General features: G+C 45.1%; 1 protein-coding gene and 1 non-coding gene across 2 annotated transcripts in view; one reads left to right on the forward strand and one right to left on the reverse strand.

Moving 5' to 3' along the window:
• Window positions 1-1,629: 1,629 nt before the first annotated feature.
• The window catches only part of RHCE (Rh blood group CcEe antigens), a 40,929-nt gene continuing 27,873 nt past the window's right edge, over window positions 1,630-14,685 (reverse strand). Inside the window, exons 8-10 of the mRNA XM_005895854.2 lie at window positions 9,392-9,471; window positions 5,435-5,508; window positions 1,630-1,656 (exon numbers count right to left, since the gene is read on the reverse strand). Coding sequence (XP_005895916.2) covers window positions 1,630-1,656; window positions 5,435-5,508; window positions 9,392-9,471 — 181 coding nt within the window. The remainder of the gene's footprint in view (window positions 1,657-5,434; window positions 5,509-9,391; window positions 9,472-14,685) is intronic.
• On the forward strand, window positions 10,730-10,836 carry LOC138985062 (U6 spliceosomal RNA). The gene has a single exon (XR_011462301.1). It is a non-coding gene; the product is annotated as a U6 spliceosomal RNA (small nuclear RNA).

Genomic DNA, 14,685 nt, shown 5'->3' on the forward strand with positions numbered 1-14,685 from the left:
GGCCACCAGTTTCCTTAGAAGTGTCCCTTCGTGCCACTGATTGTGGGGAAGGGCAGTGGTAATGACTCAGCTGTGACCCTGGGCTGGTGGGACGCTGACAGTCCCTGCACAGCCACCACGGAAGGAAAGAGGAAGCGGATAGGGACTTGCTCTTTACTCCCGTGACTGACTGTCTTGTTGTTGGTTTGATAATAAATTGAATTCCATTTCGTTGTATCTCTGCTGAACCGCTAAGCTCAAAATAGACCAAGTGAAGTCAATTATAATGACAAGTGTTCAGCTACTGGGAACTCTTAGTCTGTTCCTCTTTGGAATTCTTTTATCCCCCAGGCTCCCCACTTAGACATAATGGGAATTTTTTTTCTTTAATGAGCTAGCTAACTATGTGGGTACATGTTCTTCAGAACTAAAGCTTGAAGTGTTCTGTCATATTAATAAAGCTTGCAACAATTAGCAGCTGTTCATTAACCACCAAATACCTCTCAGATGATTTAGATTGTGGTGCTCTTTCTATGCCAGCCACAGTTTTCTCCCAGTCTGTATGTTTTATTTTGTTTGTTTTTAGTTTTTGGTTACATGTGTGGCATGTGGGATCTTAGTTCCCTGAACAGGGATCGAACCTGCACCCGCCTACATTCGAAGCACTGAGTCTTAACCACTGGGCCACCAGGGAAGTCCCTACTGTGTATGTTTTGAATGTTGCCTGGTCATCAGCTACTCAAGGAAATGACTGTATCGCTGTCATCTCACTGTCAAACCACTGTTTTTTAGATCCACAGGTGTGAGAATTGGAGGAGATCTTAGGGATTGGAGTTTACCTTCTCTTTTTACAGATAAGGGAACCCATTTAAATGGCGATTTAAATGATATCCTCAGGGTCATAGGACTAGTTTTTAAATCTTGAGGCAGTCTGTCTCCACGTTGGATCACAAATGTCTTCCCTACAGTTAAATTCAGGATGTGCTCAGGGAATAAGAACTCCTTGTAAAACCACTGGAATAAAAGCATAATGTCAGCAAGGATTAAATCTGAGTCTTCAGTTTTTCCTTGTTTTATATCAGCTGCTCTGCTGATACAGGTGAGTTAGCTGTGTAGCTTAATACTTTATTAAGCACAAGAAAAAATCTAGGAATTGTCAATAAAATTGAACCAAAATCTTAATGTCTTCCCTCATAGTTCAATCAGTAAAGAATCTGCCTGCCTGCAATGCAGGAGAACTGGGTTCGATTCCTGGGTCAGGAAGATCCTCTGGAAAAAGAAATGGCAACTCACTCCAGTACTGTCGCCTGGAGAATCCCATGGATAGACAAGCCTGGCAGGCTACAGTCCATGGGATCACGAGAGTCAGACATGGCTGAGCAACTAACCCACCACCATCACGTGTCTGTACCCAAGACTATTCATAGCATCATCTTTCATGAAACTAAACAATTGTTTAAAATCATTATAAGATTATTTTTAGTCTTTTATTCTTAGTATCAAATCTATCTCTGACCTGTCTCATTGTACATAAGGAGACTTTGCTATAACAAGTGGTTGCACACACACACACACACACACACAAAAATTGGCAATGGTGAAAAGTTGTCTTGTTTTCAAACAGGCCTTGTTTCTCTTGGATGCTTTCCCTTAGTATCCAACAGCCAAATGTGGAAACTGTAAAAGGAAAGCAAACTTTTTATTACACCGTTACACACTCAATATTGTACACATATTGATTCTGATTTGATCTTTTGAAACTTATGTTGCCCAAAATGTTACTTTATCACAAAGGCCTTATCACAAATAACCTTTATCACAAAGTTCTTTCAAAAAATCTGAATTGGAAGACTTCTTGGGTAAATCTCATTTCATACAGCTCTTTACATGGATCATTCATGGCCACCTACCTGGCTTTTGTTTGAACACCTCTGGTGAAAGGAGACAAGTCTCCATGTGAAGTAGTTCCTTCCATAACATCTTATGGAAAAACCTGAATGAACTTAATTGGCCAACCCAATAGTGTCATCTGTCATCCAAGGATGAGATGGGTATCCTTGGGGTTGGTGAGTATCCCACCCTAGGAAGTGCTGAGCATGATCTGGGCAATCAGTGAAGGAATGTCCTTTCTAACCTCTAGTAGTCTGCTTCTATGACGTACAATAAGGGCATTTTATAATGTTTAAGATGTCTTTTTGGCTAGTTTACAAAAAAAAATCATTCCTGGATTTATCAGCTTGGGAAGTTCATATTCTTACATTTCAAATGCAAGCTATAAGTATTATCCTGCTGAAAAAATGGTTCTACTCAGCTGTAAAAAAAAAAAAAAAATCAGAAGGAGAAATAGCCATTCTCTAGTAGCTGACCAAAACACACAACACACATACACACGTGTGTCTCTGGAGCCAGACAGACACCGATTCAGCTTCCTCCTGTACCATTTACTAGCTCTGTCATTTTGGACAAGTGACTCATCTTTAGATGGGAAGACTTATTCTTACGCAGAGTTTTTGTGAGGATAAAAATCAGATAATGTTGAAAAGCTTCCAGCACAGACTCGGAAACAATAGGCTTGCAGTAAGCGATAGCTGTGAGACTTAACACATTCCATTGTGGTTGTCTGATGCTGGGAGGGATTGGGGGCAGGAGGAGAAGGGGACGACAGAGGATGAGATGGCTGGATGGCATCACTGACTCGATGGATGTGAGTCTGTGTGAACTCCGGCAGTTGGTGATGGACAAGGAGGCCTGGCGTGCTGCCATTCACGGGGTTGCAAAGAGTCAGACACAACTGAGTGACTGAACTGAACTGAACTGAACTGAAACCCCTAGTCATAAACTTTCATGATCACGTGGTGGCTTGCATTAGACAGAATGTAGTCACAGATATCATGACCTCATTTGACTTTCAGAACAACCCCCTGAGGTAGAACAAAGGTTACTGTTCTTTTTTTAACCATTGAGAGAAGTCGAAGGTCTTGCCTACATCAGACCTTGCAGAGAAGTGACTAGAATCCAGGACTTACTGTACCAGGGACACACTCTATTTCACCTGCTCCCGCTGGGGCTGGTGTTAGATGGGGTTCCCCAGTTTCCCTTCATTTGTTCAGCAAGTATTTACTGCAGCTCAAATAATTGAGGTGGATATTTGTCCTATTTGTGGTATCTTCATGAGCAGAGTGCTTCATATGTAACAGTTGCTCAATAAATACTTGTGGAATGAATGGATGGATTAAACCAGTTTCCTGAGTCCTTTCACTGGATTACCCTGCTTCTGCTAAAGGGACAAGAGCACTCGCAGGGGCCTGGGAGAGACTGGCTGTTGGGAGAAGCCAGTGGCTATAGAGAGAAGCTGGTTCAAGACGAGGCAGATTATACATGACCACATGGGTGATCCCAGGATAATTACACTTGGTAAAAGAAGCCAGACAAGAATACGTGCCGTGTGGTTCCATTTACGTAAAGTTAGAGAAAAGGTAAGCTAATCCATTTCATGGCAAATAGATGGGGAAACAGTGGAAACAGTGGCTGCAGCCATGAAATTAAAAGACGCTTACTCCTTGGAAGGAAAGTTATGACCAACCTAGACAGCATATTAAAAAGCAGAGACATTACTTTGCCAACAAAGGTCCGTCTAGTCAAGGCTATGGTTTTTCCAGTGATCATGTATGGATGTGAGAGTTGGACTATAAAGAAAGCTGAGCACAGAAGAATTGATGCTTTTGAACTGTAGTGTTGGAGAAGACTCTTGAGAGTCCCTTGGACTGCAAGGAGATCCAACCAGTCCATCCTAAAGGAAATCAGTCCTGTGTTCATTGGAAGGACTGATGTTGAAGCTGAAACTCCAATACTTTGGCCAGCTGATGCGAAGAGCTGACTTATTGGAAAAGACCCTGATGCTGGGAAAGATTGAGGGCAGGAGGAGAAGGGGACGACAGAGGATGAGATGGTCGGATGGCATCACTGACTCAATGGACATGGGTTTGGGTGGACTCCAGGAGTTGGTGATGGACAGGCAGGCCTGGCGTCCTGTGGTTCATGGGGTTGCAAAGAGTCGGACACGACACGACTGAGTGACTGAACGGAACTGAACTGAACTGAAGCTAATCCATGGGACAGAAAGCAGTTCAGTAGTTGCCTGGGGATGCAACAGGATGGAGTTGGGAGGGAGCAGTTTCTAAGAGGCAGGATGAAATCTTTGGTGGTGAATATGTTCTTTTCCTTCAAAACATATTATTTATTTATTTGGCTGTATCAAGTCTTGATTGTGGCATGCAAGATCTTCATTGTGTATGTGAGATCCTTCATTGCGGCGCACAGCTCTTAATTGTGGCACGCAGCCTCTCTAGCTGTGGCAGGAGGGCTCAGTAGTTGCAGCACATGGGCTTAGTTGCCTGGGACATGTGGGATCTTAGTTCCCTGACCAACAATTGAACTGGCACCCGCTGCGTTGGAAGGTAGATTCTTAACCACTGGATCACTAGGGAAGTCCTGACACATATGTTCTTACCTTGGTGTGGTCATGGTGTGGTTTTAGGGGTGTATAAATATGTTTAAAGATATCAAATTATATACTTAATATGTGCAGTTTGTTGTCAAGTATACCTCCAGAAAGCTGTTTCAAGAGGAAGAGGAGCACAGAGATAAAGGAGAAGAAGAGGTGGGTTTTCTCTGTAGGTTCTCAGTTTGGCCCCTACAGACCTGAATACCAAGGTCCGCAATAAGGCTGCTTCTGTGTCCCCCTAGTGGTCGGTATCTTGGCCTGCTGGGTGAGAAGGCCAACCTCAGCGTCAGTTGGGAGATTACCTAAGGCAACACACATCAGAGTACTTTGTGAACTGCGAGTGCAGGTCAAAGGGTGGAAGGCAGTGGGGTCTCAGGGAACGAGCCCTGACCTTCTTCCCAGCCCTACAATGTCACCTAGACTGTTAGCGATTAGTCGAGCTGCATATCTCTCGACTCACTGACCCCAGATCCCTACACCACAAGCTTTCTCGTGTCCACTGGCTGTAATTTATCCCTCTCTTCCTCTCAGAACTTAGACAGTCATGGCTCCGCTCGGAAGTCCAGCAAATGAGGGGACTGGACTGCCTGGCCCCTGTGGGCCTCTGGTGTTTGCAGCGCGGGATTCTATCACCTTCCTGTCGAACTATTAGCCCACTTTAGTGACTCCAGATGGGGAGGAGACATGGTCAGGGTCAGTTCCCACATCCCTGACCCTCAGTGACTTTGAGGCATCAGGGAGATGGGAGCATCTACTACCTCCCCACCCACCACCAACACACACACACACACACACACACACACACGCACACGTACACTCACACACACGTATCGTGGATTTGCTTCTCCTCCAGTGCTCCTTACTTCATTTTCATTTGTTAACGTACATACCCCAGGTATCTTTAAGTCCATTGACTCCAAACCTATGACATTAATAGGTTAAAAATCTTACCTTCCAGAAAGATTGGTCGTCAAAATAGTGAATCTTGTGAGTTGATTTCCATATGTTGAGGTTTAAGAGCAAACCTGTTTAAGTTCATAAATAAATGTTACACATTTAGAGGATTGCATTATCTCAAAGTTAATCAGACTATCATATCTCACCTATGATAACTCAACAGAAATCCTTTTATCTTCCACAACCTGGAGATAGACACACTGAAGCACTGTCCTTCCTGGATCAGTTTAATTAGTTCTACAGAGATCTTTTAAAAGGAACTGGTAAGAACAAATATATCCAAAGTATTTAGATTATACTGAGAGGTATATGATAGTCATGGATCTAACACGCTTCCCAAGACAGAGAAGAAGGACTCTGTTGGACAAAGCCCCACTTGAAAGCTGATTCATTTAAACACAAGAGCTACCATGGAGAGCAACTCAAACAGCCACCCTCGCAGGTTCATCCTCCCTGGTTCCAAGAAAGTCACAGTGACCTCAGCTCCAGATTCCACTGGTTAGGAAAGCAGGTAATAACATGTGCTTCTGTGCTTGTTCTTGTCAGCTGTCCCACCTCTGCCCAGAGAGCTAGGGCCCTGTGTATTCCCCCAGCTGCTCAAAGTGGAATTTCCAGGACATAAAGTCATGCTTACCTTTCATGTGAAGCAGGGAAACGCCATTGATAGACTTATCTGTGCATTTTTAATGATGATCCATCCCAGTGTATTAAACAGTAAGATTAACAAGAGTAGGCGTGTGCTCATTCACACTTGCCTCTCACAGTGTTTGCCTTTAACTGATATTGGCATGGAGAGTGTAATCGACACACCTCATTTAGCTAGAATTACTCATAAATGAACCTCTGTTGCCTACATATATTTTTCAGGTAGTTGAGGCTTACTCATCACTGATGAAAATCCATCTAAAATATATTTTCTTGTCTTGTGAGACAACACTGAACACATTTAGACTTGTAAAAAAAATTAGAGCTGTTGATAGGAATATCCATTTATCAAAGGCGCTGTATAACGTGGAGAAGGGCCACAGCTGCTAAAAGTTACTGGCCTGTTCTCTGGCAGCCCAAGCTTCTCATGTTCTTGTGTCTGGTTTTAAGAATTTATTTTCTCCTGCTAGGCTCTTTGTTCTTACTGCTAACTTCTAGCAGTGTGTCTCACCTCTGGAAACCTAACTCTAATCTGCTATTTTTAATCTGCCTGAACTGGGAAAACCTTTAACCATGCTTGATAAGATTCTTTTTATTTTCTCTCTCTCTCTCTTTCGGCTGTACCACACAGCATGTGAGATCCTACTTCCCTGACCAGGGATGGAACCTGTGCCCCTGGAGTGGAGGCACAGAGTCTTAACCATTGTACCACCAGGGAAGTCGCCAAGATTGTTTCTTACCTAAGTGCCTATGGGAGGGCTTCACAGAAAGGGGTCTCTTCATGGGTAAAATGCTTGATTTTAGGGGGTCAATTTAGTGCCATCCTGGCTTCTTGGAGGCCTCTTTCCCCTTATACTGTCCACATAAATTTTTTTTTAACTTGGGGAAATATTAGGGAATGTCTTTGTGGTACACAACACATGGAAGGCTGTCTTTCTTTTTCTTTTCTTGGCCAAGTAGCATGCAGGATCTTAGTTCCCCGACCAGGGATTGAACCTGCGACGCTGAAGTGGAAGTGCAGAGTCCTAACCACTGGGCCACCAGGGAAATCCTGTCCAGGTACTTTTCAATCACCAGTTTCCTCAAGTAGAAAGCAACATATAAGGATGAAAGCTCATTGTTCTTAACTCTTAAAGGAATAATAGGAGTGTCTTTATTCTCTTTCTTGATCTCAGTGAAGCATGGGAAGCCCTCTGAGTTGCTTTACAAGACAGCACAATTCAGTGTCACTTGGTCTACGCTGGTTGCAGTGGTGAATGGCATGAGCGCCCAGGTGTAGGACTGCCAAATAAGATGCAGGATGCTCAGTTAATTCTGAATTCTGAGTTGGCAGAATTCAGAATTCTGGCAAAATTCAAAAATCTGGCAACTCTCTTTGGGGTTGGACTGCCACCACCAAGAGAATGTAAACTTACGGCAGGAGGCCTTGTTCTCATCTGCATTTAATCAGTTGTCTCAGACTCTGTTGAAAGCTGAGGCCAATTGGTACCTTAAAGCAATTCTAGCCAATCTCATTCTCGAAAATTCCAGAAAGCACTTTCGGGACTTTCCTGGTAGCCCAATGGTTAAGACTCTGTGCTTCCAATGCAGGGGATATGGCTTCAATCCCTGGTCAGGGAACCAAGATTCCCCATGCCATTGTTGTTCAGTCACTAAGTGGTGTCTGACTCTGTCACCCCTTGGACTGCAGTATGCCAGGCTTTCCTGTCCTTCACCATTTCCCGACGTTTGCTCAAACTCATGTCCATCGAGTCACTGACGCCATCCAACCATGCTGTGTGGCCCAGAAAAAGTACTATCATACATGTTTTAGAGCTGAAAGGATGCCAAATGATTAGTTACTATAATCCATCCACTTTATAGAAAGCCAGCCAATGCCTGGCTTTGAAAGAGTAAAGTGACATGGTCACACCATTCACCCAAGGTCACACCATTCTTTAGTGTCTGCTTTGGCTATTTTGTCTCTTATTTGGTGTTCACTCCATGCTTAGAGACACAATATGTGAGAGTCTAACCAAGAAAAGGTATTTACCTGTAGAGTAACAGTGAACAATTCTGGACAGAAAGCATGTTTTCATCTTGTGTATAAGTAAGACAGGCAAATTGCTGTCTCCCCAAGATTCTTTTGGGACTTCCCTGGTGGTCCAATGGCTAGGACTCTGCACTTCCAGTTTGATCCCTGGTCAGGCAACTAGATCCCACATGCCATGTGTGTTTTGGGGGCTTCCCTGGTGGCTCAGATAATAAAGAATCTGCCTGCAATGTGGGAGACCTGGGTTCGATCCCTGGGTCAGGAAGATCCCCTGGTGAAGGGAATGGCTACCCACTCCAGTATTCTTGCCTGGAGAAGTCCATGGACAGAGAAGCCTGGTAGGCTACAGTCCAGAGGGTCGCAAAGATTTGGACATGACTGAGCGACTTTCACACTCACACTTGCAAGATTCTTTACTTCAGTCCTCTGCCTACAGACCTCTAATGGCCTCTCATCTCCAGAATGATCTGGCTCCTTGCTCCACTCTGTCTCCAACCCCTTCCCCTCTCCCCATCTCTCCAGCTACATCAGCTACACTGACATCGTTGCTATTCCCCAAACAAGCAAAGGATGCTCCTGCCTCAGTGCCTCTGGCCTTGCTGTCCCTTTTCACGGAAAGTTCTTCTCCCAAATAAATACACAGTATGTCTCCCTCCTTCTTTGCAGTCAAGTCCTTGCTTAAAGGTCAACTTCTTAGATAGGCCTTCCTTACCACCCTTCCTAAAGAGCACCCCACTCTCACCATGACTCTGCATTTCCCTACCCTGATTTATTTCTCATCATAGTGCTTATCACCATCTGATGTACCGTATTTTTTTCTGTTTATGGTGAAAGCTCCTTCTCCACCTAGAGTATCCATTCGGTATGACCAGGGAATTTGGTTTGTTCACTGCTGTGTCCCTAGTACCTCGTCTATTTGCTGAACAAAATAGCAGTATAAGTGTTATCAGGGAATAAAAGGTAAGCTCTGTAAGCATCAGGGTTTCCTTAGTCTTCTGTACAAAATTCAGTGAAATCACCAGTCCTGGGCTCAAGAGGCTATAGTGTTCAGGTGACCTCTGAGGGCCTTCCCAATTCTGAAATTTTGTGATTCTGTGTTCATTTGTTTTTTTAAATCAAGATATGAGCCCTTCGCCTTATTTGGCTGGAGCTGAAGGGGGTGGGTTCATGGGGAAGGAGATGGACACATACATGCCCAACCATGGGGCAGTTGCAATCTCGGCCTAGACCCTGTGCCCTGGACGATGATGGAAGAAGGGTGGTCTCACACTGACCTGTCAAGAGGCCAGAGGCCACACCCATGATGATGGTGAAGGCCAGCGCCCCGAGGTCGATGAGTACCTTGTAGCCGAGCCTAGAAATGACAAAGCAGAGCTGGTCACATTGGGGCATCAGGCCGCAAAGACCACTGGGGATCAAAAGGACTATGTGCATCAGTACTGACGCTGCCAGCAAGGCCGCCAGGAGAGCAAATGTCCCTCCCCAGGAAGCCCCTTCCCATCACTCTCCTGACGCTGCCAGCAAGGCCGCCAGGAGAGCAAATGTCCCTCCCCAGGAAGCCCCTTCCCATCACTCTCCTGACGCTGCCAGCAAGGCCGCCAGGAGAGCAAATGTCCCTCCCCAGGAAGCCCCTTCCCATCACTCTCCTGACGCTGCCAGCAAGGCCGCCAGGAGAGCAAATGTCCCTCCCCAGGAAGCCCCTTCCCATCACTCTCCTGACGCTGCCAGCAAGGCTGCCAGGAGAGCAAATGTCCCTCCCCAGGAAGCCCCTTCCCATCACTCTCCTGACGCTGCCAGCAAGGCTGCCAGGAGAGCAAATGTCCCTCCCCAGGAAGCCCCTTCCCATCACTCTCCTGCAAAGCTGCTCAGACACGTAGGAGGGGTTTCAAGATCCTCTTTGGCTTAGTTTAGTTCGTGGATAATGAACTAGGCCATAAGTCAGAAAACCCAGTTCAAGTCCCAGTTCTGTCACTAGCTGTGTGACCCTGGGCACTTAACCTTGGAGTCCTGAGTTTCCTCATTAGGCAATTAAAGATAAAGGTTTTATGTCTCTCAGGGCAAGAAAAAGAAAGGTTTTATGTCTATAAGGGCAAGATAGGGTACAACTTGGCCAACAGACCCATCTCCCCTGCCCACCCCACCTTGAACATACTTCCCTGTCTTCTCTCCTTCAAAGCAACCCCAAGGCTTCACTTTAAACTATTAAACGGTGGGGTGGGGAGGTAGGTGGGAGTGGGATTTGGGATGGTGGGACACATGTACACCCAGGGCTGATTCATGTCGATGTATGGCAAAAACCACCGCAATGTTGTAAAGTAATTAGCCTCTAATTAAAAAAACTAAATTAATAATAAATAAATAAGCTATTAAGTGGCCCTTGGAGGACATCTATGTGACCCTGTAGTAGGCAAAAATGTCTTAAACAGGACACATAAGAACTCAACAGAGGGAACAATGATACATTGAACTATAATAAAATTAAGAACTTCTGTTCATCAAAAGACATCACTAAGAAAGTGAAAAATAACCCACAAAACTGGGGAAGCTATTTACAGTACGTATATCTGACAAAAGACCAATATCCAGAATTTTTAAAGAATTCCTAGAAATCAGTGCTCGCTTCAGCAGCACATATACTAAAATTGGAACGATACAGAGAAGATTAGCATGGCCCCTGCGCAAGGATGACACGCAAATTCGTGAAGTGTTCCATATTTTTGCTTCCTGGTTCAGTACCCCAGGAAAAAAAAAAAAAATTCCTAGAAATCAATAAGAAAAAGTCAGAACATACAACAGAAAAGTAGGCAAAAGAAATTGAACAGACATTTCCAAAGAGGAGGTATTCAAATGCCAAAAAAAGTACTACGCTTAAGTAGTCATCAAGCAAATGAATATTAAAACAGTAAGTTTGATGTCTAAATTATATATTGGGTAAAGGAAGCTCTCAGTTTCTACTGTATAAACCCCAATAGAAAACTGAAAGTATCCACTGAAGCAGATTGTATGAAAACTGTACGATCCAACTCAACTTCTAGGCATACACTCAACAGAAGCACATTTGTAGGTTCAAAAAAAAAGTGCTAGCACATTCATAACAACAATACTAGCTCCACACTAGGAACTACCCATTGCTCATCGACAATGGGTAAATTGTGCTGTGTTCATATAATGGAACTCTGTTCTATGTTTTCTTAAATGTTGTATTTGCCACTCATTTATTGCAGGGCCAAACTAAGTGTCAACATTGTTTACCTCGATCTCTCATAAGTCAACTTTCATTGCAAGCCCCCAACTGCAAGCTCTAACATTTGTGTTTTCACTTTCGGCCTGTAGGGGACATCCCTGTGTCCCTCCCCTGCCACTCTAGTCCTAAAGACATAGTCTCTGCTGCCGTCTCTCTCTACTGCCTGCTCCCTGCATGTGATAAGCTTTCACGTGTCCCTGCATGGTATGTCCTGCCTCTCATTTCCAGGGCAATTGGAACACTGACGTTTCCGTTCAATGACGTTGACCTCTCCATGTTGTCATTCAGTTGCCTTTATCAATTAAGCCCAAGCACAAATCAATGTTATTCGCCAATGAAAATGAACAATCTACAGAGATAACGACATGGATGGATCTCACAACTTCAAAGTTGAGTGAAAGAAGCCAAGAAGAACACAAGAGCAGACCTCCTGTATGATTTTATGCATTCAAAGGACAAAAGCAGGCAAGACTGATTGCTGCTCTTAGAAGTCAGGTTGGTGGTTGCCCTGGGACAGGACACAGAGTTCTGTGTGCTGGTTATTGGCTGTGTCAGAAGTCACTAAGTGGTATTCTTATGATACATTTAAAATTTTTTTTTGTTTATTTTGGCTGTGCTGGGGCTTTGGTGCTACGGCGTGGGTTTTTCTCTAGTTGCAGTGAGTGAAGGCTACTCTCTGGTTGCAGTATGTGGGCTTCTCATAGCAGTGGCTTCTCTTTTTGCAGAGCGCAGGTTCTAGGGCGCTGGCTTAATAGCTGTGGAGCACAGGCTTAGTTGTTCTGTGCCATGTGGGATCTTCGCGGACCAGGGATGGAGCCTGTATCTCCTGCATTGACAGGTGGATTCTTTACCACGGGACCATCAGGGAAGCCAACCCTTATGATACTTGACTATTCTGGAAGTAGATTGTATTACAAGAAAAAAGTTTCTTAAAAAAGTAGTAAGTGTAGAATAAAATTGAAAAGCGAAAGTCACTAAGTCGTGTTGACTCTTTGCGACCCCGTGGAATAGTCCATGGAATTCTTCAGGCCAGAATACTGGAGTGAGTAGCCATTCCCTTCTCCGGATGATCTTCCTGACCCAAGAATCGAACCAGGGTCTCCTGCATTGTACGTAGATTAAAGGCTAAACCCAAATCTGCTACTTACAACCCAAATTCCCTCTATCCTACTGCCATCTGAGAGTGGAAATGGATGAGGCAGAAATGGCTGTGTTAACATTCCCCACACAGGGTGGGCTCCTTGCGCCAGGGCCTCAGCCTCTACAGTTCACCATCTGAAAGTCCCTCCTTCACAAATGGGAGGAGCAGGTTAGGAAAGTGAACCAAGGGTCCCATAGCTACGTAGCTTGGAATGGGTGTTTCTAGGGATTCAAACCAGGCAGCTCTGCCTACCCACAAAAGTGGCCAAATCTCCACATCGGCGGGCTCCCTTCTCAGATTTGGCCAGGTCTGCATTCCAGGGATACTATTATTTATCTATTTGTTTATGGCTGCGCTGGGTCTTCATTGCTGAGTGTGGGCTTTATCTAGTTGTGGCGAGCGGGGGCTACTCTCTGGTTGTGGTGTTCAGGCTTCTCATTGCAGTGGCTTCTCTCGTGGCAGAGCACAGGCTGCAGAGTGCAAGGCTTCAGCAGTTGCAGTTCCTGGGCTTAGGGCACAGGCTCAGTAGCTGTGGTGCTCGGGCTTAGTGACCACCCAGCATGCGGATTTTATCTCCTGCCTTGGCAGGCGGATTCTTTACCCCCGGACCACCAGGGAAGCCCCAGAGATTTGTTTTTAATATTTTTCTTTAAAGTGAAGTCGTTCAGTCCTGTCCGACTCTTTGCAACCCTACGGACTGTAGCCTACCAGGCTCCTCCGTTCATAGGATTTTCCAGGCAAGGGTACTGGAGTAGGTTGGCATTTCCTTCTCCAGGGGATCTTCCCAACCCAGGGATCGAACCTAGGTCTTCCACGTTGCAGGCAGACACTTTACCATCTGAGCCACCAGGGAAGCCCATATATTTTTCTTTAAGTAAACTTAAAAAAAATTTTAATAAATCTATTTAAAAGGAACTTTGTGTCACTAGCTTAAATGGAAGAGAAGTAGGAGGTAACCAAGACACAGTGAAAAAAAATACTGCTTTAATCTCCTTTAGATGCAGCAGCCGGGGCAAATCTCAGACTGAGGTTTCCTCTGCTGTTGTTGAAGTTGGAGGTCAGCGAGGGTGGGAAGAGTGTGGAGACAGCCCTAAGGGAAGCCTTTTTCCCTGATGTAATCAACCAATTGCGTGAGAACTGCAAAAGGGCGCCTGCACTGCGTGATCCGGTGCTCTTCAAGTGTGTCTTCACACCACTTAAAATCCCACAATTTGTGAAAAATGCTCCATCCAGGCTCCAGGCACAGCATCTGACTCATTTACGCTCACTCACCTGAATAGGGAAATGGGCAAATACTGTTCGTGGAAAGAATGGAAAGTCATTCTTTGGAATGACGTGTCCGATAACACAGAGCTACTAAAGCAGCTGATCCACACTTCCTGGGAAGTGCTCTGACGACCAGCCCAGTCCTCTTGCCATCTCCATTACATCCAGATGCCCTTCTTACGGAGGCAGCAGCATCAGTAACTATCCTAAAGAAAGGGGCCGTGTGTTGAGTGTTTACTACCTGCCAAGCACTGTCCTGAGCCCTTTCTTGTAAGAAAGTGAAAGCGTCAGTTGCTCAGTGGTGTCTGACTCTTTGTGACCCCATGGACTGTAGCCCACCAGGCTCCTCTGTCCACGGGACTCTCCAGGCAAGAGTACTGGAGTGAGTTGCCATTTCCTCCTGGGATTGAACCCAAGTCTTCTACATTGTAGGCAGATTTTTTACTGTCTGAGCCACTAGCGAAGCCTTGAGCCCTTTCTTATATGTTGCTGAATCTTCACAGCAGCCCTGGGATGTGCATCTTATCATCCTATTTTACAGATAGAAAACTGAGACTTTAGAGAGAGTTTGAATACCATGCCCAAAGTCACACAACTGTTAAGTGTGACCCTGCTCTATTTGTCCCCGAAGCCTGTGCCCTTTACTTTCAGCAGACCAGAGGCCACCCCGAGAGAGGTCATTGCTGTCACTGTGCCCTTCCCTTTGCCAAGTTCCTGCAGACGAGAGAAGACTAATACTTGGTCCTCAGCTGTCTCATCCTGATGAGACTTGACTTGGAGACGGTGCTGGAGTCAGGCTCACGCAGCTCTCATCTCCTCTCAACTCCATGTTTGGGAGTATCCCTTTGATGGCTTGAAATCAGCCATGGTGAGAGTATTGGCACCAGAGTAATCAGTAAATGCTCTAAGTCAGGGCT

This window comes from Bos mutus, chromosome 2 (assembly GCF_027580195.1).
Source record: "Bos mutus isolate GX-2022 chromosome 2, NWIPB_WYAK_1.1, whole genome shotgun sequence".
NCBI classification, from domain to species: domain Eukaryota; kingdom Metazoa; phylum Chordata; class Mammalia; order Artiodactyla; family Bovidae; genus Bos; species Bos mutus.